The following is a 24641-nucleotide window of genomic DNA, read 5'->3' as shown; positions in this document are numbered from 1 at the left end:
TGCGTCGACACGCAGGCCACGACAACGAGGGTGCTGCCGCCGGTTGGTTCCTTGACAAAGTGGTGGTTGACGACAACGTGATGAACAGTGTGCACACCTTCCCTTGTCAGAGGTGGTTGGCCAAGGACGAGGACGACGGACTCATCAGCAGGGAGTTGGTGGTCGGGAAGGGAGACGCGGGGATCCCCTACACTGTACAAGTCTTTACAGGTGAGCCGTCCAAGTACATTGTTCACTGCTGAGTGGGCAACGTCGAACTCGAGTTTGTGGTGTTACCTGAAATCACTAGCTCTTTTCAATTTGTCTGACTGGTTAACGATAACGGGTTCCTACGGACACTCATACCGGAGTTGCCGGCCTAGAAAGATTTTTTGTCAGCAAGTTAAGGATAGAAAGAAATTTAGACTAGAAAAAATCTATCCTATACACTGTAATGTACATACACAATACACATATCTTTTTACTAAGAGACCATGATTGTTACTTAATCGTGCCAGGATCACGCTACAACAAACCGAGCCGGTAATCTGCTAATTTCGAATATGTTGTTTGTTTGGCACTAACAGGGCGTCACCTGTTACTGCTTAAGTTACTTAACATATTGTAAGATATAATATTTTATTTTGGTGTTACCGCTACAGCAGAGACGATTTGGTGTTTTTCGCTAAACTGTTTTAACTATCTCATTTTGTAGTTGAAGGGGTGCCTTGTTTCCCAATAACCGTGCTTGTTTTTTACTGGTTCGTGTTTGTAATCAGGTGACTTGCGTGGGGCTGCAACCGATGCGGAGGTCTACCTCATCATGTACGGAGGACGGAAAGGTCAACAGAGCTCTGGAAAAGTCATTCTTGATGCCAAGTTTTCAAGGTACTGAAACCAATGCGGAAAAATGGTAAATTTTAATCTCTGCCAAAACAATACAAACAGGAATTAGTTAAGGTGCTTTTCGGCGAATATTTGATTGGAAGGGCATTTAGTTTTTCACCTAAAAATGACCAATTTTGACCTGTAAAATTAAAAATTTTGAAAAATTTTACGTAAAAATATATTTTTGACAAAATTTTGACCTATTAGAAACAGGTTGATTTAAACAACTGCCCGAATGCGGATAGTGATAAACAAACATTATAATGGCACGATGAACATCTAGTAATTTAGTTTAAACTAAGAACCAAACTTAAAAACGTTAGAAGATATAGGCGTGAAATATACATATCTTAACATCTTAACGAACTGATTTCGGTTTCAAAAAACATGAAGTAAACAAAAATATGTATTAAGAAATGGCCGAAATTATTTATTTTTTGCAAAGAAATCGAGTGGCGATCTGCAATGTGGAAAGCGCGAGCATGTTGAGCCCTTTGGACAAGATTGAAGTGGGTCACGATAATAGTGGGGCCGCCCCTGGATGGTATCTCGACAAGGTCGTCATCACATGCAACAGCACCGGGTGTGAGCAGGTAAAACACATACTTTTTAAATTAGTCCTAACACATGACTGGCCCATTCTTCTTATCGTTAAACTTACATATAACTGAAAATGCTCGCAGCAACATATGTATGTCTTTCATTCAAGCTGTAAAATTTATTTGAAATTTTGTATTTCTACATCTGGCATGGATTTGTGCGTTAGTTAATTTAGGCAGCCGGCACTAAATGCACGGTTGAGATTATGCACTCACTATATACGCTTGTACATTACAACTACAACAACGAATTAAACAAGCGCATCGCAATTGGTAAAACATCATACGCATACAATACAGTGGTAAACACGGCAATACAAGAACCATGTAAACGCAGAGGGAATTCAAATCATTACTGAAAACAATTATAGTAGGTAGCAAATTCGCAAACAGCGTGCTACATTTTTAGGCAAATGTTTAATATTATCAGGCGATTGCACATTTTAACATTATATCAACCCTGAAATATTTGGTGTTATACCGATATTTCATTTAACGTTTTATAATTATAATTCTGATTGCATTTTTGTAGGTATTCTCCTGTCGCAAGTGGTTTGCCACCGATGAAGGCGACGGCTTAATCAGCAGGGAACTGTACGAGTCAAAGTCACAGCGAAGACAAGTTCTGCAAAGTAAGATAATCACACGAAAAGTAATCAACAACAGTAAATAACTGGATTTTATTTTTTAGAAACTGCCTGGAACTGTATTATCTACACAAGCGACGTGAGAAATGCGGGGACAGATGCCAACGTTTTTATTCAGGTTAATGTCGTGAGAAATCTGTTATAAGCCTTTAAATATGCTTTACTATAGGATCTTTGCTAAGTAACTTGCTTTATATCGGCTGTTGTAAAGCAATATGTTTTGCTGAATGGTTTCAGGTTTATGGTGAAAAGGGCAAATCCGACGTAATCCCCCTTGACAACGAGACTGACAATTTTGAAACTGGACAAAAAGACAAATTTAAGGTAGGAGATGCTGTTCAAACCGCAAATATGGCTAAACAGTCACTATGATATTAATAATACAAAGATACTTTAGAATGAGAAGAGAAAAAGGAACATTTATTCCAGGGGTCGGCAACCTACAGCCCGCGGGCCTTAAATTGGCCAATATAAATCGTAAGATACACAGAGCTTCACACGAACTTATTGTATTTTTAAAATACAACTTAACAACGGGAGATTAACGGCCCTCCTTAAATTACACAATAAACTAGATTAATGACAACATTTTATCGTAATTTTCGAAATATTTTTTACTGCACCTTTTTATTGTGTTTATGGCCATTCAGGGCGTCGTGTGCACTCAAATGTTTTCACCAAACAAACGCTTTGGCTTTCGCCCCCGACTATAGAGCAACAGGTTTCCGACTTCTGAATAAGACTGTTATTAAGTCGTTTTATTCACAGCAGAATATAACCAGACAGAAAGCTATAACCTTGATAAAATTTTAGATAGATTTTTTAGTGTTCAACGAACGAATATCTTGCGCATTATGCATCAAACAGTCAACAACCCTTGATTTTCAAGCGATTAGTAAACAAACGTATTGCATGAGTTCGTGCATGTAATGTGTTGTTTCGCGCAGATTGACTTTCCCGACCTGGGCAAACTTTACAAGCTTCGGGTTTGGCATGACGACTCGAGGCCCTTTTCCGGCTGGCACCTAGACAAGATCTTGATCGAACCGGTTATGACTGGCAAAAAGTCTTCGTCTTCTTCCGCCAACGCGTACACCTTTAACTGCCAGCAGTGGCTGGACGCGTAAGGCTAACTCTGTGTTCTCGTTTTTACGTGTAATTTTTCAGAAACCTAGAAAATGCCTATAGTTTTTCGTACCTACTAATGTTTAGCCTGCCAGTAAGTACAAGACGTCATTTTTTTCGATGGACAGTGCTAATTGAATGACGCCGACCAAGCATTTTTTTCGTGTTGCGGCATGGACATTCGTGCGTTCTGCTATACATGCCGGATTTACTTGTCGTTGCACAATGCATGAAGAATTGTCTAATTCTTTGATTTAAACTTGCCGGTTAGCCTTTAGCAAGTGTTTGTAAGAACGACCAAGGCTCGAATCAAGTCATTCTCGTCAGATAACAAGTCAAGTGCCTGCCAAGATCATTTTGATAGCCCCCGAAAGGCACAAAAGTATACATCGCAATCACGAAACAAAATGCATATGGGAACCACAAAAACCTAAAGAAATAGCAACCAAACTGTGTTATGTGTAAAAAAACATAGCGCCGCTTTTATTGAAAACATATTGAATTAAAACAATATAATTCCGACCCGAGTCATTTGCTAAATTATTGAAGTTCACTTAGGTCAAGTAATTGACTTAATCCATTACAACACTTCATATAACTCGCTCGCAGGAGCGAAGGCGAACTGATCCGCGAACTTCCGGCGACCGGGTCGACCATAAGGCGCTCACAACCTCTGGTACGTTACCTAGTGACCGTTGTCACGGGCGACAAGCGTGGGGCCGGCACCGACGCCGACGTCTTCTGTTGCTTGTATGGCGATCAAGGCGACACTGGCGATCGTCCCCTCGTCAAGTCAAAGAACAGTCGCAACAAGTTCGAGAAAAATAGCGTGAGTTAATATGTTTATTTTTGTTTTATTTTGTTTGTACGGTTTTAGTTATCCGTTTTATAACTTCCAGGTAGACGAGTTTGTCATCGAAGCCGTGACGTTAAAAAACGTTACAAAAGTCAAGGTCGGACACAACGATTCTGGCGTCGGTAAGTGCTAAAGAGCTCAAAATTAAAAAAATAATATATAAACTTCCAATATAAAAAACATATAAAACTAATTTCACTGGCGCGACTGCCATTTACAGCAAGCAAAAGCATTTCAAAAATGTTTGCTTTTTATTCTGTTTAGCAAGCGGCTGGTTCTTAGAAAGAATTGAAGTTCGCGAAGAGAGTCAAGGTTCTATGACAACGTTTCCATGTGGAAGGTTTGTAAATAAAATGGATCGTTTGAAATACAGGCTCTCTTTTACCTTAGCTGTAGAAAAAAGTTGTTTTAATACACTTGCCGCCTTATATATATTTGTGCCCAGGTTTCTGGTTCTAATTACCTTTAAATTATTTTTTTGCATATTGCCGTTTTTCTTTAGGTAGCGTTTAAATAGCTGTCATCCATACATGCATTTTATTATCTACACTGTACCATGTACATCCCGCAGAATGAAAAACTTTGAAATGCTTTAATTCTCTAAATAAAGTGGTAGCCAACACGTCGATCGCGATCGACTGGTCGATTGCCACATTTCACCTGGTTGATCGCGTCGAATGTGTGTTACGTTACGACATTATAGTAGCTGTCGCACACAAGCAAAACATTAAAATGACCAATTGAGGTCCAGACAAGCCTTTTAAAGCAATCTTTAAGGTTATTTTTTGACGTAACAAAATAACCCCCATCGCTGGCTTGATTGACAATTAACGCTCAAAATGTTTAATAAGTGTTCTTGAGACTTTTTTTACTGAACCAGTCGATCGCTAGTCTCTAAAAAATAGTTTAGTCGACCGCAATCAAACATAAGTTGGCTACACCTGCTAAAATAACCTCACTTCAAATAGTCAACTAACGCAGGTAGTTACATACTTACCAATACAGTTATTTTGCAACTGCTATATGTCGCCCTCCGCATGTCAATATTCAATTTATTACCTGCTAACACTAGATGGCTAGCAACTGATGAAGATGACGGCGCGATTGTGCGGGAGTTGACTGAATCAGGATCTCCACAGCTTTTGAACAGTAAGTCAAACAAACAATTTAAATTGCCTGTAAATATTTTCAAATTATCGTGCTTGACTTTACGCAGCTACGTCGTACCACGTGTCGGTTAAAACTGGTGACATCAGAGGTGCTGGCACCGACGCTGACGTTCACGTCCAGGTAAGAGTGTGTTAATACTTATTACATAGATTAACAGATTACGCAGATTTTTTTATCTATGTGGGTTGGGCAATCCATCCTCAGACATGCAAATTATATATATATATATATATATAATTATGTCACATACGGTGTGCGTTGCCCTTATAGTTGGTAATTATGATTTTATTGTATTTATATTAGTTTTCAAAGAGAGTGTTTTTTAACGTTTTAAGTTTTAATGAAGTTAGAAGCAAGCATGAGCCCTGTTGGCGGGTTGAAGTAAAACGGTCAGGGTTACTTGCATTTTTCTTCTAAGATCAATGGACAGGTCCTTTCAGTGAGAACAACTCTGTTAAAAAAAACTTTACTCCCATGAGCTGGATTTCGTAAACTATCATTGTAGCTCTCAAAAAAAAACTTTCTAAATGCGTCGTTAAATTGGTCATCCCTTGTCACAGATATTTGGCAACAACGGAGACACTGGCCGACTAAAGCTGCACCAGAGCGACAACATTCGCAACAAGTTCGAGCGGGGAAGAACCGACCTTTTCAAGCTAGAGGCCGTCGACATCGGCAAGCTGGAACGCATTCTAATCGGTATTAAACACATTGACTTACACTTTATTTACACACAATTTTGCAAAATAACTTATAGTCGACATTTCGCTTTTATCTTCACTTGGGTGTTTACACTGATGATGGCATAAGGTATTGCTGAAACGTCTGTAAACTGCGAAATGTCGATTTTAACGAATCTTATGGCTTTAGAAATTACTTAAAAAATCCGTGAACTTCTAGTCATTCTCCGTAATCCAAACTTTTAGTCATTCTCCGCAACTATTTAATAGTATATATCAGCTCAAATTAAGACAACTGTACATATGGTTTGCGCTATGCATGAAGTTTGCATGCTTATTGCTTATAGACAGATTTGATCTCCCTTGTCAGTTACCGCCCATATGAGGTGCTATTCATTTGTAAGAGAAGCTTCTGTGTAACTTGATTCTACCAGCAAATACTTATTCGTTTTTTTAACAGGCCACGATGACAGTGGCGTGGCTGCTGGTTGGTTCTTGGATGGAATTGAAATTGATGTTCCATCAAATGGAATGCATTATACATTCAACTGCCACAGGTAACCACATAAAGGTAGTTTTCAGCATTATACCATTTTAGTGTGAAAATCTGTGAATTTTTTTATCATCTTTTATCCATCTGTTAAAGGCAACTTTGCGTCACCAGTTTTTCCTGGTATTGTTAAAATACCTTATCAATGATCCTCTGATTAATGATCCTCAAACTTTTCAACATATCGTCCAAGCTTCCTTGGATAGTGGCGCATCCCATCATTTTTTCAAACGGGAAAATTAAAAAACATACTTTGTGCAATATACGGGGACCCCACTTTTAGATCCACCGACATAAATCAGTGAATCGCAAGACCATGCTATGTCCTGCAAGACCATGCTAAGGGTTCCTAATTTTATTTTGTTCAATTTAAACGGTTGGCTATTTTCTAATTAACACGTAAAACGTACACGTACATCAATTCAGGTATTTTAACCGTCAGCTGCAAATTAGGCGAAACATTAAATCTTTCATAAAACTTTTTTGTCTATGTTTATAACTAAACTTTACAACTTATTAACACGTTTAATCGCCTATAGCTTTTATGTAATACAAGTCAACTATCAGGCAACTAGTTCGTCTCAACTATAGTTACTTTAAAATCTTAGCCGAACTATGAAGACAGAATTTCCACATGAAAATTATTCCAAATGAAAATAATGTAATAATAAAAGTCATTTTTGTTGGCAACATCACTGCCTTTGATTGACGTGTGTATATTAAATGGCGTTCAAAAAAGAAAAATTAAGATCAATAGTATAATGTACAATTTTGGACATACCTTTTTTTTCGTGACGAGGAAACCGACGCCACAGGACTTTTATGTCAAAAATATACAAGGGAATATAAGCGTCAAAAGTTTCGCATTCAACACAACATCTTTGCTTTACTCTTTTTTTAATATGCCTACTCAAGTTTGGTAAATGTAGTTTAACATCAGGTATTTTAACTTTTTATACACTTTTTTGTATTTACCGTAGGTGGCTTGCATCGGATGAGGGAGACGGGAAAACTGAAGTGGAGCTATATCCCACTCAAACGAGACAACAGGATAAATGTAAAAAAAATTCACTAGTTTTTGCTTTTAAAAGCTTCATATAGCGGTAATAACAATGTTGTTTTAATTGTCGTTCAAAAATCATTAAAAAAGTAAACAATATGGTCCCACTTTAAATAGGCTTTATGTCACAAATGAGATACTGATTGGGTAAATAATGCGTGATGTATGCAGTGCTTCCGTTTGAGATTACTGTGACGACCGGCGACAAAATGAATGCCGGAACCGACGCCAACGTCACGCTTCAGCTTTACGGCGAGGACGGAAAATCTGAATCGATAAAATTACGTAACAAGACCGACAACTTCGAACGAGGCGCCGTCGATAAATTTAAGGTGGCTTGCTGTAGCAACATTTTATTCGTTGTGTGTTGTTTTAAGTTTGAGGTTTGTTCACCTCCATTTTAAATCAAGTTAGCTATAGCAAAGGAACATGGTATTAGACCATTCGAAGATTGATTGTTTGAAAGAAAAACTTAGAAACTTTGTCATTTGTTATTATATGCTGCAGTATTTTATTAAGTTAAACGCTTACAATCTATAAATAGTTATCGTTGGAAGTATCAAAGTATTTTTGTTTCATGAACTATAAACGCGTTTCAACGTTTTTTTTGTACTTGCGAATCGCACTCTTATTCACAACTCATTCTATTATTAACAAAATGTTGATTTTCTATAGATCGAGTCTTTGGACGTTGGTCCGATTACGAAGGTCCGCATCGGACACGACGGAAAAGGGGTGGGGTCGGGATGGTTCCTCGAGTCCCTCAAGATTCAGAGATTCGTCAGAAAAACAAGCAAGAAGAAAAAGAGAAGGAAAAGTAAAAACACAAATTAACCTTAAAAATGTATACACGCATCGGATTGACATCGACCTTTTTTTAAGTATTAAACATAAATCAAACATCAGTTATACAAAATAATTTCTTCTGATACTTATTTTATTTGCAGCAAATAAATGCCAAAAGAACTTCTTTTTAGTATATATATTATGCCTGGTAGCAACCGCATATTTATCAGCTAAATAAAACAATGTTTTCTCTTTATACGACTGCAAGAGTATGTTTTTATCAAGCAATCTGTATAAATTAATATGACAAACCATAAAACGCAATCAGTATTATATTGTGCTGTTTCATTTCTCTATCATTTTGCGCCTTTGATCAGGATTTTAGCACTCAATTATCTCCTTGTTTTGCTTGGCAGGTTCGGTTGCGGTCGGGGATAATCCCGAGGTGGAGACCTACTGGTTTGTTTGTCGTCGTTGGTTCGACAAATCGGAAGACGACGGCCTGCTCATCCGGGAACTTGTTCCGACGGATGAGTCCGGTCGGCCTATTGACGATGCTCTGCAAGGTACCGGCATGTTTTTAATTAAAGCTGTTGTTAAAGTACTCCCGTTACATTTGCAATAGAAACGTGTATGTCGCGCTTACATATTGTTATATTTTTCTATAGAATTGGAATATACAGTGGACGTTTACACGGGCGACAAATATGGAGCTGGAACGAATTCCAACGTGTTCTGCATTCTCTATGGCGAGAACGGGGATTCAGGTATTTTAGCTTATTTGGATCGCTTAAGCACACCTGAACGCTGCCAAGACTCTTACGCTACACTAAAAAGCGTAGCACAAAGTGGGAAAATAACGTTTATCAATATATAGTGGCAATTTAACTCATGGTAGGAAAAAAATGGCGTTAATTTTTACTTGTCGTTGATTTTGACTTTCGTGTCCAAAGCAATGCGAACGCCTTTTTGAGAACCACTGCCTTTTAATAGATATAGACCAAGCTAAGAAACTTTCGCAAATTAACTAATCGAAACAGATGTATGTCAACAATTACTCTTCAAACTGTTCTGAATTCTAATTGCATTTAGTCGTTTTACAGAATATTTATAATGGTTATTAAATTGATGTTTTATATTTAAGTGAGTGAGGATGACACTCTTGGCGAGTTTGTTTTTCTTTTATCTTTCTTTTCGTATCTTAAAAATTACCCGAATTCGATAAGATTTTATAATAAATTTTTAAATCATTTTCTTTTCAAAAGGCGAACGAAAACTGGAGAAGTCGGAAACAAACATTAATAAATTTGAACGAAACCAACTCGACACGTTTAAAGTCAAAGCGGCTGATCTGAGCACCCTAAAAAAGGTAAACCAACCTATTTATCTTTTTTTGTTTACTATGTATTTATTACCCATAAGTGTTTATGTTTACCTATGACGTAAATGTAGTTCTGTGGTAAATGTTACGGATTATCGTCAAAAATGTAACCCCTTAAATTTGTTGCTTCGTGCAAACAATTGTTTTTCTTAAAGTGCTCGTATTTAGCGCCCGTGGCAATAATTCAAACTGCATAAACGTTTGGCTCTATTTATTTAACTCTGCAGCTGAAAATACGCCACGACAACAGCGAGATCGGAGCTGCGTGGTTTCTGGACCGTGTCGAGGTCAAGGTGAAAGGGGAGGTGTTGGTGTTTCCATGCCAACGCTGGCTGTCCACGAAAGACGACGATGGTCAGATCGAACGCACGCTGGTTCCAGTAGATCAGGTCAGCAAGTGTCTTCCGAATAAAACCACTTCTGCTATACTACCAATCTAATACTTTTGTTTAAAATGTGCGTCGTTCGTAAAGATAGCTGAAACATAATATTCTGTGATCAAGCCTTGGAGTAATATTGACCAACGAAAACGGCACACAATATATTATTACACAGGATGTCTCTGGAAAGGCTTACCGAAATCAGTCGGTTCATTCGGGATTTTTGTGTTTTCGTGCAAGCAAGGCCAGGCTAGAAAAACAACTAGGCTGCGGTGAGGTTCGAACTCACGACCTCCAAACGAATAGGAGCCGTCGCTCTACCGACTAAGCCACACAGTCTCAGTGGGAGCTGGCCGAGAAACGGCCGTAGCACCGTTGCCTGCTGCATTCTGTTTGCATATAGCTCCTGGGGCCGGATGTCGTGAGTCCGACCCTCACCGCAGGCGAGATGTTTTTCGCCACCATGGGTCGTAAATAAATTTATTATTATTTTTTTGAATTTCTTTGTTGTCTTAACTCTAATAAAAAAGTGGGTATCGAAAGGTCTAACAATACCAGGTAAGCACAGTTAATTAAACTTAATTAAACATACGACCTATTGTCCAGGATTAAATTTATGGATTCATGTCTTATTTATTGTTTTTTTGTAAGTACTAGCATTTTTTTATAGGCAACTTACAAGCAGCTGCAACAGCACAAATCGAACGGGAAAAAGTCCACCGCAGTTCGCGACGCTTTCGCCCTCGTCAACAAGGCACAGTTGACCACCTATGACGTCACGGTAAAGACTGGTGACGTCAGATACGCAGGAACCGACGCGAACGTACACCTGGTGCTGTACGGCGAAAAAGACGACTCTGGAATCATGTAGGTCTTTATCCTTTATCCAAAACAGCAATTTTCTAACTTGAGAATCGCATTTTATACACGGCAAGGAATATGTTAATGTTTAAATGATTTAAAAAAACTTATTGGATAATGTGCAATCAAGTGTCAAATCAGGGGTTCTTAAACTATTATCCGTTGGTTATTATTTAAAATGTAATGGATTTTTCAATAGAAAAGAGATTAATTTAATGATCGCTTTGGCCTTTCTTTGAATGTATTTAGCCTTAATTTCAGTTTCTATTTCTCAACAGTACGGCGTAAAACAAGTCTATTTGTCTTACTCCTAATAATTTCATGCCGACCCTGGTCCACTTGGCGCAAAAACAAATTTATGGGAACCGCGATAAAAAGTGTAAGAACCCATGTCTTAAGGGCTTTCCTGCAAAAAAACAGTGTATTTTTCAAAATAACAAAAAGTTACGCGCCACACTTAAAAATCTCTCCAGGCACACCAGTATGACGCGGCACACAACTTGAGGATTACTGCTCTTATGTGATTAAACCTTAAAAAAGTACGTCTTAAGGATGATATTGTACACATCGCCGGATTTTTTGTTAATACCGAATCAAATTCAACATTAATAAGAAGCTAAGACAAAGTGCATAGTTTAAATTAATATGGGATTTGTCTTAATAGTAATTTGAAAACATCGAAGACTTACCGCGACAAGTTCGAGCGTAACCATGGCGACGTTTTCACGGTCGAGGCGGCTGACCTTGGCGACCTGAAGAAGGTCAAAATAGGCCACGACAACGCGGGTCTGTCTGCAAGTGAGTATACCAACTGTATGATTTATTAACTTGCGCTTCTTGCTAAAACAAATGCTTTAGAAAAGTGGTACGATACGCTATGTTGTACAACAATAGAAAGTCGGTCGATTATATACCTACTTTCACATAATAAAGCATCATAAATTTGTTATTTTATTATTTCGTTTCTTGTACAATAAGCGTAAGTAAATTATTGCGACCTGAAACAGTGCACAGATTTTAGACCCGTTAGCACAAGACAAACAGAAATAAATAGGATAGTAAAAAATACTCAGTTGCTTAATGCACGTATTTTTCTGTTTTCCTTTACATGTCAGCCTTCCACGCTGTGAAACCCTGTGTTATGCTTTCAATAATGCCACGTTTTTGACAGCAGACTAACGCGTGTTGATTTCTTGTAACAACTAATGTTACCAAACTAAACACGAACGGTTAGCTTAGTTTAAGAAATCGATCTAATTTTTCACTTGTTGGCACAGGCTGGTACCTTGAGTATGTCGAGGTTGACGCACCTTCGCTCGGCAAAAAGTGGAAGTTCGCGTGTGGACGGTGGTTGGGGACTGACAAAGACGACGGAAAGCTTGAACGCGAGCTCTATCCTTCTAACGAAGAGACGGTCGACTACGCGGCCAAAATACCTTACGAGATTACAGGTTGGCCTATGGGCGGCGCCTTGCATTGACGAGTCTTCACGTTCTGCACGGACGTTTCCTGATAATTTATTTTTTTATTTGAAAGTTGTTGCATGATCTGTATGCCTCTGTTTACCCTATTTTACTCTGCTTTCATAAGTTTTATTTTCGATTGCTACCTAAGAATGGCGATTTATTTCTAAATGATTGCCATACTGCAACATAAAATGCACGCTATGTTTCCTAAGCATCCTTTTTTTGCAAGTCAATTGCTTGAAATCGTTTCTTAGATTTAAAAAAAATGTTAATTAAGTTCACACAAGTACGATGAGCGGGAGCGGAACGGACGCGGACGTGTACGTGGTACTTTACGGACGTGACGGAACGCAGACGGAACAGCTCAGTTTGTGCCAGAACAAGGATGAACGCAAGTCCAAGTTTAACAAGGGTTCAGTGGATAAAGTGAGTTATTTGACCTTGTTACCTAATTTTGACCTTGTTACCTAATTTTGACCGGTTACCTAATTAGTATTTCGATAAGTAAGCTTTAAAACAAAGTTCTTTAAACTTAAATTGCTAAGAGGGCTAAAAGACACGTGAATTACCTCGGAAATCGCAATACACTATAGAATATATTGCTACATAAAAAGCTATAGTTAGGAAAACACATTCTGTAACAACTTGTTGGATATATATCCAATCAAGTTTCACATTTCTAGAAATATTTAAAATCATGCTAAAGAGTTATTTGGCTGAGTATAATGAAACACTTAGGGAGCTAATTAATTTAAAAAAATCGCGTGTTAAACACCCTTCTAATAAAAGAAACACCACGAACCTAAGTTGTTTGTATTGGTTGCTTTACGAAAAACGGGGCGAAAATTTTTTAAAATGTTAAATTATCACGCTGAATTTCACTCATTCTTGCTTAAACAGCAGTACAGATTTTTTGCGAACCTTAATGATGTCCAGATTTCTGAAAAAACGAAAACTTCAATAGTCGAAATTCAGCCTTGGTATATTGTGGTGAAGAAATGTTAAAGTTTCCACGTTTGAAGTTGATAAGTTGTTTTGTATTGGAGAAAATACCGTATCAGGCGAGTGAAACAACTGTTCTGAACAAACACTGGTAGGCGGACAGGACAAGTATTTCATTGCAAGCTGAAACAGAGTAAGTGATTCAAGGCGGTACGATGCCCAAAACTGCAAGGGACATTTGGTCTGCTCGAGCCTTGGCGCGGACAAGTATTTTTCCACTTGGCGGCGTATCACGCTGTGAGGTTTCTGCTTTGCAGTGTGCCCTTTTAACTGCGTTTCTTCACTTTTCAAGCTTTTAAAAGCAAATCTATGGTAACTTGATGCGGTCTTTTGCGCCGATGATGTTGTGGCTGGCGTGACGTATTCCATAGCTGCCGTTTCTAAAATGTCCGTCATTCTACTTTTCTCCGAGGTTGCCGCCCAAGACAGTTTAACGCGCGGGTCCAGCATCGCAGCGAGAGCGTAACACACGTAAATCTCATGGCTGTAGAAAAACGCGTCGCGGTCCTGGGGTTTGCCAATTACTGGAATGGCAAACCTTCTTTGTATTTCCTCTTTCAGATGAGCGAGGAAGCTGCCCATGCCGTACATTCGGGTGCTGTCGTGCATCTCGTGGTCGAGCAGAAACTGCCGAATGCTTTGCAGGAGACTATTTCTTAGGGGCAAGACAATGGACAGGGTGGCGCCCTCGGTCGACAACTCGCTCGTGGCAATAGCGAATACATTTAGCAGGGTCACGAGTTCTGTGATGATTTTCCAATGTTCTGGTTTGAGGGTCTCGGTTCGCTCTTCCACCGACAGCACCTCGATGTCCTCTTTTAAAAGGATCAGCCTTTCCAGCATTCCAATGAGTGACTGCCAGCGCTCAGGCGTGGCCTGAAGCAGTTCAGTAGCAACCTTTCCGTTTGCCCGTTGACGCTTTCTAAGCATTTCCGAATTGCGCGGCGAGCAAGCAAAGCAGCCGACCACCTTCTTTCCTTGCGCAAGCGAGGCGGTCACAGTTGATTGCGCGTTGGCGAGGCACTGCTTTACAACCAGATCAATGGAGTGCGCCATGCTTTTGATGCTTAGCTTACTGCCATTGGATAGCGCTTCTATGACGTTTGAGTTATCGGTGACAAGGGCCTCCAATGTGAGATTCCAGTGATTTTCATGATTTCTTATTTCAGCCATCATGTTTGCAGCCGTGTCGTTGTCTTCAAGCTGACTGCATGCGAGGAACACGACCTTTTGTTGCAGTTCCCCTTTGCGCCACATCATAAAGTGGGCTGCCAGGTTCATGTAATTGACTTGCTGGGTACTTCTCCAAATTTCTGCGCTGCCGTAAATAGGACTGGCGGCTTCGGACAATTGGGCCTTCAGTTTGCATTGAACACTATTGTACAAGTCAGGAAAAACAATTTCAGCAAAATGTGCCTTTGAGGGTAAATTGTAGGCTGGCTGCATCTTGGCAATTACTCGCTTAAAGCCGACGTGCTCGATAAATGACGGCGGCAGATACTCCAACGCTAGCATTTCTCCAATACGCTTATTTAACTCGTTTGTATCCGATTTCTCGGGCTTCGTGCACTGACGTTTGGCGCAGTCTTTAAGTAAGCCACCTCTTTTGCGCCGCTTTCTTTTTAATGGGAAATGGTGTGCTCCTGGTGATTGCAAAGTAGCAGCATTCAAAACACTATTTTCCAATTTAATGCTATGTCTAGTTAAATGTTTTCTAAGAGAGGATGTCGTATATGTCGAGCTGCTTCTTCCACGGCTTATCACTGCTGGACAAAGTGAACATATTGCTTTGCTACTATCTGTGGGATTGACTTTAAAGTACTGCCACACAGCTGAGGTGCTTTTTGCTCCAGGCATACTTAAAACAGCAGCTATGCGGCGTTAATACAACGACGAATAATTGCCACACCGGATATCTCTGTGTCGCCGAGTCTTTTTTCTTTTTTCCGAACCTTTTTCGTTGTGCCGAATCTTTTTCTCTTCAGCTGTTTTTTTTCTTTGGTTGTGCCTAATTGTAAATGGGCAAGTAAAATTTTGGATAAGGTCTGTATGTGGAAACATTTAGGGCCCTTGCTTTGACTGTTGTCATGCGATTGCTGCCAGCGTTTTTTCGGACAACCAATTATTTGACGTTAACCTTTGCATAGTCATTATGGAGTGTCAATCAGTTATTATTGGGCTAACGGCCTATGTGTAATCTAGGTCCAGAGATCGTCAAACGCGCTGGCCTCGTATAAAATACGCTACGGGTTTATTCAAGGTCAACCGTAGGCCAATATCCAGTAAGCTTAGACACATCGTAATTGTCAAGCGATGGTAAAGCATTGCTGGCTGTTGTAACCAGTATTCTCTGCACGTTTGTAATAAAGTCCAACTAATACACAATGATGTTATACATAACAGATATAATTTGTGAAGAGTATACTGTGTTTTACTTGCACTTTATGGACAAAATATTAATGTTGGGCAATAACCTGGTATTAGTATCATGCCTTTGTTTGTTGTTTTTTAAGTTATGACTAGGGATGTTCAAAGTACAATATCGAATCATTAGTTCCGAATCCAAATGAGATTCGTATCCAATTCTGCCGTTTATTTCGGGGTATTGGACCTATATAATTTAATGTTTTACCGCCGACGATTGCGTCTAATTGTACAAACGCTATTGGCAAGTGTATAGATAAAGGCCTGTCGCTGCGGCGACACGTTCATAATGCTTGCTTTAAATGAAACCTGGTAGTGCAGTGTCAGCGTTTTTCGGGCGACCAATTACGCGTCTCGCGATAACGTTCGTCTAATAATTAAGTGTCAATCAAGCGTTTTAGGGGAGCGACTAACGTGTAACGCCAGGTTCAGAGTTCAGAAATTTCTTAACTGCGTGAAGTTGCCAAAGCAACATTCCATAGTTAAATGTGCTTGCCTTGGACAAAATACGCTACAGGGTTACCTAAGGTCAACTTCATGCCAATTCAGCGAGGTTATGCATTACGTAATTGTCAAGTTTTGGTTATGGCAATAGTATGTTGTATTCTTTGCAGTAGGCTACATTATTTTACTGCCTAACAAATCACTTTAGTAAAAAAAGTTAAACTGAAAAACAGCAATGTTTTAATATACATGACCGAATTGAAGAGTTCATTGTGTGGTGTTGCATTGTACTCACTATATTGGCAAAACATTAAACACAACTGCTTCTAATGGCAGTTGTAAAAAATGTTCAACATTCAAGAGGTTTTTTTTATTACAATATACGCATGATAGGAAATTGTTTTGCAATTTGTTCCTGTGACTGTGGGCCCTGTAGCTGTAGGGTATATTAAGAATAATCCCTAACCCAAACAAAATCAAGGCAGTTTAACAAAAATTATATACATGTCTTCAAATGACCATAGTTTAAAATTTTAACCAGTGGCAATTTTTTTGTTGCAAAATGCATTAATTGGCATTTTTTTCCACCAAACGGTATACCTTATAAATTAGAATTTAAATTTAGAATTATATAAAATTTACTAGGATTCGTTATTCCAGATTAGGAACCTAATATTATAGAATACATTGGTTTGGGTAGTCTACTTTGAACACTTTTATAATTGAACTGACCGGAGTTTTTTATCTTCTAAAACGGTTCAACTTTATAATGAATATTCACAAAAAATCCTTAATATTACTATCCCGACTCATCCGTTTAAACCTTATAACTTGAGGCATTTTTTATAAACCAAAAGTTTACAATTTTCCTTATTTTAACTTACCTTACTTTTGTTTTCTTACAAACGCAACTTATTACAAAATGACTACACAGTCTTTAGCGTTTCAAAAAAGCACGAAATTACGAGATTTATTGAATGTAGAACTCGCCTTTAGCTTAAAGCACATCACAAAGTTACTTTTTTATCGAAGGCATTCATCTTAGCTTTGATTGGTAAACTTTACAAATAACGGACCGGTGTTAGACTAAATACATTGATCTTCTCTGTAGTACTCGAGTAAGTTTCAAAACACTTTTCAGCACATTTGCATAACGCATCGAAATTTTCGTGGCCAATACAAAAAATCTCATTGAATTTTGATTTGGTCTTTTATTTTTAATATTATTTAGTGGATATTATTCTTTCAAATAAACTAACACTTAATTTTATTCTTTCGAATTAACTAACACTTGTTTAAATAAAAGCAAAAGTTAAACGCGTTGAGAATTCTGGCTTACTAAGTAGAGCGAGATCATGAAAGCCTTAAAAAAGCCTTGAGAATTTAGTGTCGCATTGTAAAACTCAATTTAAACTATTTATTTATATTAAACAAGTGGTGCAACAAATCCTCAGTTTTAATTTAGCCTCAAACTGACTTGCACCCTTTTTAGCCCCAAACCGACTTTATTGCACCCTCCAGAGCAATTAAACAATGACACTCGTTAGTAATTTTTTTTTTCTTTTTCAAGTTCGTCGTGGAGCTGGATGACATCGGTGAAACAATCGAGAAGCTCCGTATCGGCCACGACGGCAAAGGCTGGGGAGCGGGCTGGCACCTTGATAAGGTTCAAGTGAAGAGATTGTTGGGAGGAACAAAGGTGGGATATGCTGTAGCTATTACAGTTGTTTTTTTACCTTGCATAGTATTTTTAGAATTGCCTTGGTATTACAATTTTAACACTTTTGTATGACAAGGCTCTGTGGAAGTGATTATGAAAATTTTTCAGCCTGCTGCATACTAGGAAAATCAAATCGAATACTTGGTATACTTTTTACAAAAGCATACAAATGTAAATTAGCACTGACCCTATACACTTGGCAAAGCAGTAGGAAATAGATTATTACTATCAGTTATCGCATTGATATCGTAAATAAAGTCTGGTATGCTTGGTCGCATGCCTATTTGTTACACACTTAGGATATTTTCAAAATTGCTAAACAATTCCGCGGCAATCTTTCTAGGCACAGTATAGTGTTCAACGTCTCCTATAGTTTGATAATTATCACTGTTCTTTGAACTTCAGTATCAAACGTATTGCTATGTTTTATCCAGTGAAATTGCGTTTACATGGTTTCGGCACATGCTTATTCTTTGCTTTATCTGATGTAGTCGTCGGAAACTTACTTGTTCTCATGCGGGAGATGGTTGGCTCGTGATGAGGATGACGGTGAGATCGTTCGCGAGCTGGTTCCAACTCAACTTGTTCAAGAGAAGATGTTGAAGAGCGGAAAGCTCAAGAGAACAGAATCCCGACTGGAAGACAGCCTAAGGAGTAGGTTGACTATGGGAGTACTTCGCGATTAATTTAGACAACAGGCGTCCATTAAGTGAAGGGCTAAATTTGCGCTAAAAATTAGTAACATATAGGGGCAGATTTTCGTTTGGGTGGCCGTTACGTCTAACGTTAAGTAACAAGAAAAACAACTATAAACATTGGGCACAAATTGGCAAAACATGGCTCAAAATGGGCTGAAGAGGTTTGAATATAATTCGATATAACCTAAACAAAAAAAATATATTAAAAACGCAAAAAAGTTCAAGCGAAGCGCAAAAAATGCATATTATACATAATAAAAATCGCCCAAAATATAGTTTTTGGGTAGCCATGTCCTGCTGACCCACCCCGTTATATAAATCAGATGTTAGTCCTCCGCTTTTAATGAAATACTCTCAAACGCGACACATTGCTTAAAATGAATTATGTTTCAATATTGTTTTTATATTCATAGCCATACTAAAGTATCTTTGTGTCTTTTTGCGATCAATACCACAATATAGCTAATATAGTGGCAACATTAGATTCATGTTAAAGGAAAACTTGTTAAAAATGTCTAAAGGTAAAAAAGGCCTCTTGGTTTGCCATTTTTCTCTTTTATACATTGGAGCACGAGTTGTTATATATTAACGTTTAATATTATATTTCGGCAACTCTCAAACTACTTGATACACATAAAGTTTAAGATAGATCGGTTTATTATTATTGATTATTACTTGCTATACTTAAAGGCAAAATATCGTACTTTAAAAGTTTCCTTCGCGATGAAATATATTAAGAAGACAAAATTTTACATTTAGATATCATATTGCTAACATCGGCGCATGTAAAAACTACCGTATAATCTATAATGAAATCAGAATACCAAACATATCAAGACGGTCTAAACATGTATTGCTGTGCTACTTTTTACATAAGTTAATACAAAAATGTATTAAGTTTAGCGGGCGACTTGAGAGGCTTGGGCGGGTAAGATGGAGCTAATGTCAAACAAATTTAATTTGCTTGAGACATAGCTGTCTTTGAAATACCTACCGTACCCAAACATGGCTGTGTTGTAAGACTTATTCAATTAGTAAATTAGACCAAAATATATAGGCCGAGAAGACATGAAACATTTTCACTTGGGCCATTCTCATAAATCAAGTTTGTTGCTATAAGAGAAAGGAACTTTATAAAGATGGTTCAGAAAAAAAAACGTTTAAAAACAAAAACTAAATTGAAATGAGACCGGTTTACCAAAACTATGACGACGCGACTATTGTAACAGGTGTATTTTCTTAATATTAATTTTTGTACGCCCGGATGTCGAGCAGACAGGTCACGCTCCTCCACCAGTTCATCATCGTCATCATTATCATCATCGTCGTCGTCGTCGTCGAATGAAAAAGAAATGGATAAAAGTTCTCAAGTTGACTGTGATGCGCAATATCCAAGATCAGAAGAAAGCGAGAATGGACAAAATGCAATTATTGAAGCTTTTGAGAAGGATACTAATGATTCTGTTGACGAGGAAGACTTTTCCGAGCAAGTGCAGGAGGATAATGATTATACTCTTGTGGAACCCAAGGAGGAAGAAAATAATCTTTATACAACTAATCAGACTTTAGGGAGTGAAGAGGACGAATATCCAGTTAAACAAAAAGATGACGACGGGCGTAACGAAAGTAACAGCGTTGTAGATGAGGCAGATCCCGGTAACTACGTATATCCTGCCTTCGATAAAAGTTTAAACGCCGACGAGAGGCAACAACAACATGTTGTCGACGATGAGGAATCGATACCCGAAGAGATAGAGAATAACTAAGTTACCGCTTGTTGCCTACTAAACAGCAAAAATAATTTTCTAATATCGTCTTATGGCTTCAGGATATTATCTTAGGGTTATGTTCTTTAATTCTTCAAAACTAGGTGCCTTTTATGTATAAATTTAACGCACATCGTCTAATAATCGTGACTACTAACTATAGTTTTTTTTAACTTTTGTTGTTGTATTTACCCCAATACTTTTGAATTATGCTGCCTTTTAGTGTGTGTTCTTAGTTTGTCTAATCATTCCGACTATTTTTCAAAATATAATTTATTCTTAATTTTTTTTCTTATTGCTCATTTAATTTGCCTTATTTCCATGTATATTTTTTCGTATATGATTAGTTTTGTGCAGTGCAATGGTTTTTACGGTATCTTTGCAATCAGCAGGGACGTAGTATTTTGTTTATTTCGCTAAATTGTCTTTTGAACCTTCTTGAAAGATTGATCTGGATCCGTGATGATTTCGTCAGAGGTTCGTTGCAGCATATGGCATTAGTGCGTCATGTTTGATGTCATCATGTTGCCTTTCATATTAGTCGGTGTCAAGGTAAATGTTTTACGCTAGTTGGTGTCAAGCTGCCAAGGCTTACTGCTGCATGCAGCCTTGGGAGGTTCTTGCATTTTACGTTTAATTAATAAAACAATTCAAATTATTGTGGCGTTTTCTTAATTCGATGCGCTTTATTATTTGTATGTTTTGGAAACCGCAAAACTCGCAATGCAGTAATAATATAATAATCGAAACGATTATTAATTACATGGTACGAATGCTTTGGGTCAGGTTTATATTGTAAAATATACATTTTAGTGTACATTTAGTTTAATATTATATGTGTGTCGCAATTTAAACTGCTAAAGACCTCATATTATATCTGCATGGATAAACTACATAATGAATGATTTTGTAATCAATAATCATTTTTTATGATTAACATGTTCGCTGGTGGTGCTTTATTTGGGATTGGCTAGCGCTCGGCTGTTTATGTCGTATTGTGCGTGTGGTGTATGTCTAACCGTTTCGCAAGCAATATTATTAACATTTTGCATCAGTTATTATAATTTACTTGTCCTTGCAAGTTTTTTGTTCATCATCAATTAATATTTTGCCTTAAATCTGAAACAAACAATTTCACCTTTGTTTGGCTCACGCACCTAATTTTACGAAAATATGCCATCTTTTCATTGTTCACTTCTATAAAAGCTGAATTTGCAATACTGGCATGTACTGTATTTAGATTAGAGCTGCTTTAAACAACAAAATAAGTTCAGAAGCATTATAGCTTTTGCTTGTTCTATCGCTTAGAACAAATATTTATTTGGTAAAATGATAATTAGTAAAATATCTTGCGTAGATTCATTGCCTTCGATAAGCAATCGTTTTAAATTGTTGATTTTACAAACTCGGGAAAGTACTATAGTATATTGCTTTTAAATATTAACACCACTTTAATAAATTCACACATATTTGCGCAATTATTTTTACTAAAGCGTTTCATAGAAAGTTTTCGTATATATCCACTTTTGTTACGCGTATGCACATCATTTATACTTGCAACTATATATTTACGCTACTGGATATTCTTTTGCCGTAAATGACATCATTACTATTCTAAAACAAGCAAAATGAATGAAATTGATCAAATCAAAGATATTTTTTTCAGGTGTTTGTCCAAAAATTCTTAAGCGTTAACAAGTTCAATTAACTCCAGGTGTTAACCTACTATATATTTTGAAAAATTACCTTGCACGATATCGCAAACTTTGGCCGAAATTCCTATAGAAATGTGATATCAGATCGGCGCCGATACTTGTACGAGTACCGATGGGATCGGGTATCGGCTCCGATCCGTGATTTTAGGATTGCAACTAGTCCACGATTTTCCGCTGCACTTGATATTATGGCTCAGTTTACTTGCATTTAAATCTTTGATCATGATTCTTAAGAAAATCTGTTATTTTCTCTAATATTTAACGACAATATCTGTCTACACTCATTGCTTCAACTCGAATTGCATCTCAGGTCAGAAGTATCGCGTGCACGTCTTCACCGGTGACGTATTCAATGCTGGCACTGACGCAAACGTTTACATCACGATGTTCGGAGATAACGGGGACACTGGCGAAAGGAAACTGCTCAAGTCGGAAACTAACAGCGATAAGTTTGAGCGTGGAAAGGTGGGACAAGAGCGTAAACTGTATTTGACACATTTCAGGACATATTTTTTTTTAATGATATGTCTCAGTTTTTACAAATTATAAAAGGCAAAAACCCTAAGATTTAGTCACTTATTTAATGGATGCAACTTTAAGGGCGTAAAATCAGTTCTGTTCTGTTTTAGCTGCAAGGCACTTAATTTCATCATCTTTATAGGAGGATATATTTAATCTGGAGGCGGTGGATCTAGGCAAGATCTACAAGGTTCACATTCGCCACGACAACGCTCTCCTCAACCCGTCCTGGTTCCTGGATCGCGTGGAAGTGGAGGACATGGAGACCAACGAGAGGTTCGTCTTCCATTGCGAGAGGTGGCTCGCCAAGGGGAAGGATGATGGAAAGATTATGAGGTGAGTACCAAGACACGTAATACGATGTGATTCGCCATTTAGTTTCGTTTTTGCTGTTGCTTAACACTTAAAATATCCACTGGTAGGTGGATGGATCTTTAATAGTTACTCAACTTTAGTCTAAAAATATTACTTGTGTTTTTGTTTGTTTTAAATTGGAATATTTAAATGTATTTTTTGCAATATATTTATGTAAAACGTTAGTGAACAACTATGCGCAAAATAAAGTTATTTTCTCGGAAGAAATAACTTCATTTATTGTAGATAATAAAACCATGTTTTGTCAGATACTTATCACAGAGGTTACAGTTATTTTTAGATTTCGAAGCATTTGATTTACTTTATCAAATTGGAATGTAACCCATTAACAGTGTGTCTGTTATATATTGTGTGTGTTTTTTTTAAATTTTATTACATTTTGGGCCGCCAATCGAATACATTATAGTGTCGCTGACAAAAACATTTTTGTGATATAGTCTCGTATTTTATATTGAAATTGATTAATCGAATATAAATATATGAACCATTTTACCCGCAGGAGTCTTTACGTGGTTGGGTACGACGGCGAAACCTCCACAAAGCGCAGCTTAATGACTGCTAAAAGCGCCAGCAGTCTTGGAAAGAAATTAATCATGTCCGAGACCATTCCGGAGGGCCCAAGTAGGTTGAAGGGTTGATTATAACAGACATCTATAAAATTGCCCAGCTTCTGATTTTAACCTTGAAGTTTTGCTTTAACCACCATTCAGATTTTGTGGCATTATCACATAGGCAAAAAGGGGGCCGGGCGACTGCATTAACTGGCCAGTTTTTGTACCTTTTTAAATGAACAGTTGCCCAATTTTATTTAAACCAAACCAAATAATAAAACGTTTGTTAGCACAACCGTTTTTACCATAAAGGTCATTTATCAACTATAGGCACCCGATTATTTTTCTTTTTAAATTTTAAGAAAGTTTGAGAATGTTCGATTTTAAATCAACTGTTTGGGGATACTGGCCATTGTGACGTTCAACCTACAGGGTTGTTAGCTAGAAAATGGGCTAGGTGATTTATTTTGACATTTCCTGTCTCTTTCAGCGATTCCGTACTTGGTGAAAATCCGCACAGGTTCAGAGCAAGGAAGCGGATGTGACGCAAGTGCTTTTCTTAAGATCCACGGATCCAGCAAGAAAGGAAAAGTAACTAGGAGGTAGCGAGCCACTAAATTATCATCATATTTTGCAAAATACGTTGTAGATTTTGTCGTTTGTATAACCAACGCGTTATCTTGTTTTACAAAGAATACCTCTTGAACCTGCTGCGAAGAAGTTTAAGAAAGGAACTGTAGAAACCTTTAACGTTGAAGCAATTGACGTCGGGCCTATTAAAAAAGTTGAGGTAAGGACATGTGTGTTAAATGCTTTTAGCATGTATTATCTCATTTTGGATTATCTTGTAGATAAAAGCATTTCCTTTATCGCGTTGTTTTCAGATTCTAAAAAAAAATGGTGTGCTATATTTGAAGTAAAGCTTACGAACGCTATCGTGATATGCAAATGTTATTATTACTTGTAATATTTTGTTAATATACGCTCCTTGTCTTCGAC

At 37.7% G+C, this 24641-nt stretch overlaps 2 protein-coding genes across 3 annotated transcripts in view; one reads left to right on the top strand and one right to left on the bottom strand.

The window, feature by feature from the left end:
- Window positions 1-24641, top strand: part of LOC146168374 (lipoxygenase homology domain-containing protein 1-like) — a 39169-nt gene that overhangs the window by 8669 nt on the left and 5859 nt on the right. For both annotated transcript variants that reach the window (XM_083380345.1, XM_083380343.1), the window contains exons 14-45: window positions 16-210; window positions 759-867; window positions 1313-1460; window positions 1999-2098; window positions 2158-2231; window positions 2351-2437; window positions 3061-3236; window positions 3848-4067; window positions 4138-4216; window positions 4359-4434; window positions 5167-5243; window positions 5311-5384; window positions 5825-5963; window positions 6405-6501; window positions 7475-7551; window positions 7726-7886; window positions 8230-8371; window positions 8757-8906; window positions 9009-9107; window positions 9606-9709; window positions 9949-10110; window positions 10772-10968; window positions 11627-11760; window positions 12240-12413; window positions 12706-12854; window positions 17869-17997; window positions 18510-18672; window positions 22508-22662; window positions 22859-23052; window positions 23591-23712; window positions 24133-24244; window positions 24336-24432. In XM_083380345.1, coding sequence (XP_083236471.1) covers window positions 16-210; window positions 759-867; window positions 1313-1460; window positions 1999-2098; window positions 2158-2231; window positions 2351-2437; window positions 3061-3236; window positions 3848-4067; window positions 4138-4216; window positions 4359-4434; window positions 5167-5243; window positions 5311-5384; window positions 5825-5963; window positions 6405-6501; window positions 7475-7551; window positions 7726-7886; window positions 8230-8371; window positions 8757-8906; window positions 9009-9107; window positions 9606-9709; window positions 9949-10110; window positions 10772-10968; window positions 11627-11760; window positions 12240-12413; window positions 12706-12854; window positions 17869-17997; window positions 18510-18672; window positions 22508-22662; window positions 22859-23052; window positions 23591-23712; window positions 24133-24244; window positions 24336-24432 — 4172 coding nt within the window. The remainder of the gene's footprint in view (window positions 1-15; window positions 211-758; window positions 868-1312; window positions 1461-1998; window positions 2099-2157; window positions 2232-2350; window positions 2438-3060; window positions 3237-3847; window positions 4068-4137; window positions 4217-4358; window positions 4435-5166; window positions 5244-5310; window positions 5385-5824; window positions 5964-6404; window positions 6502-7474; window positions 7552-7725; window positions 7887-8229; window positions 8372-8756; window positions 8907-9008; window positions 9108-9605; window positions 9710-9948; window positions 10111-10771; window positions 10969-11626; window positions 11761-12239; window positions 12414-12705; window positions 12855-17868; window positions 17998-18509; window positions 18673-22507; window positions 22663-22858; window positions 23053-23590; window positions 23713-24132; window positions 24245-24335; window positions 24433-24641) is intronic.
- On the bottom strand, window positions 13237-15299 carry LOC146168375 (zinc finger BED domain-containing protein 4-like). The gene has a single exon (XM_083380346.1). The coding sequence runs from the start codon at window positions 15285-15287 to the stop codon at window positions 13386-13388; it is 1902 nt and encodes a 633-aa protein (XP_083236472.1). The 5' UTR covers window positions 15288-15299; the 3' UTR covers window positions 13237-13385.

The sequence above is a fragment of the Ascidiella aspersa genome, chromosome 1 (assembly GCF_963924565.1).
Source record: "Ascidiella aspersa chromosome 1, kaAscAspe10.2, whole genome shotgun sequence".
Taxonomy (NCBI): domain Eukaryota; kingdom Metazoa; phylum Chordata; class Ascidiacea; order Phlebobranchia; family Ascidiidae; genus Ascidiella; species Ascidiella aspersa.
The sequence above is the reverse complement of the archived record's forward strand: the minus strand, read 5'-3'. Positions and strand labels throughout refer to the sequence as shown.

What these genes read in the sequence shown, in the direction of transcription:
- LOC146168375 (XM_083380346.1), bottom strand. Translation starts at nt 15,287, where the DNA reads ATGCCTGGAGCAAAAAGCACCTCAGCTGTGTGGCAGTACTTTAAAGTC.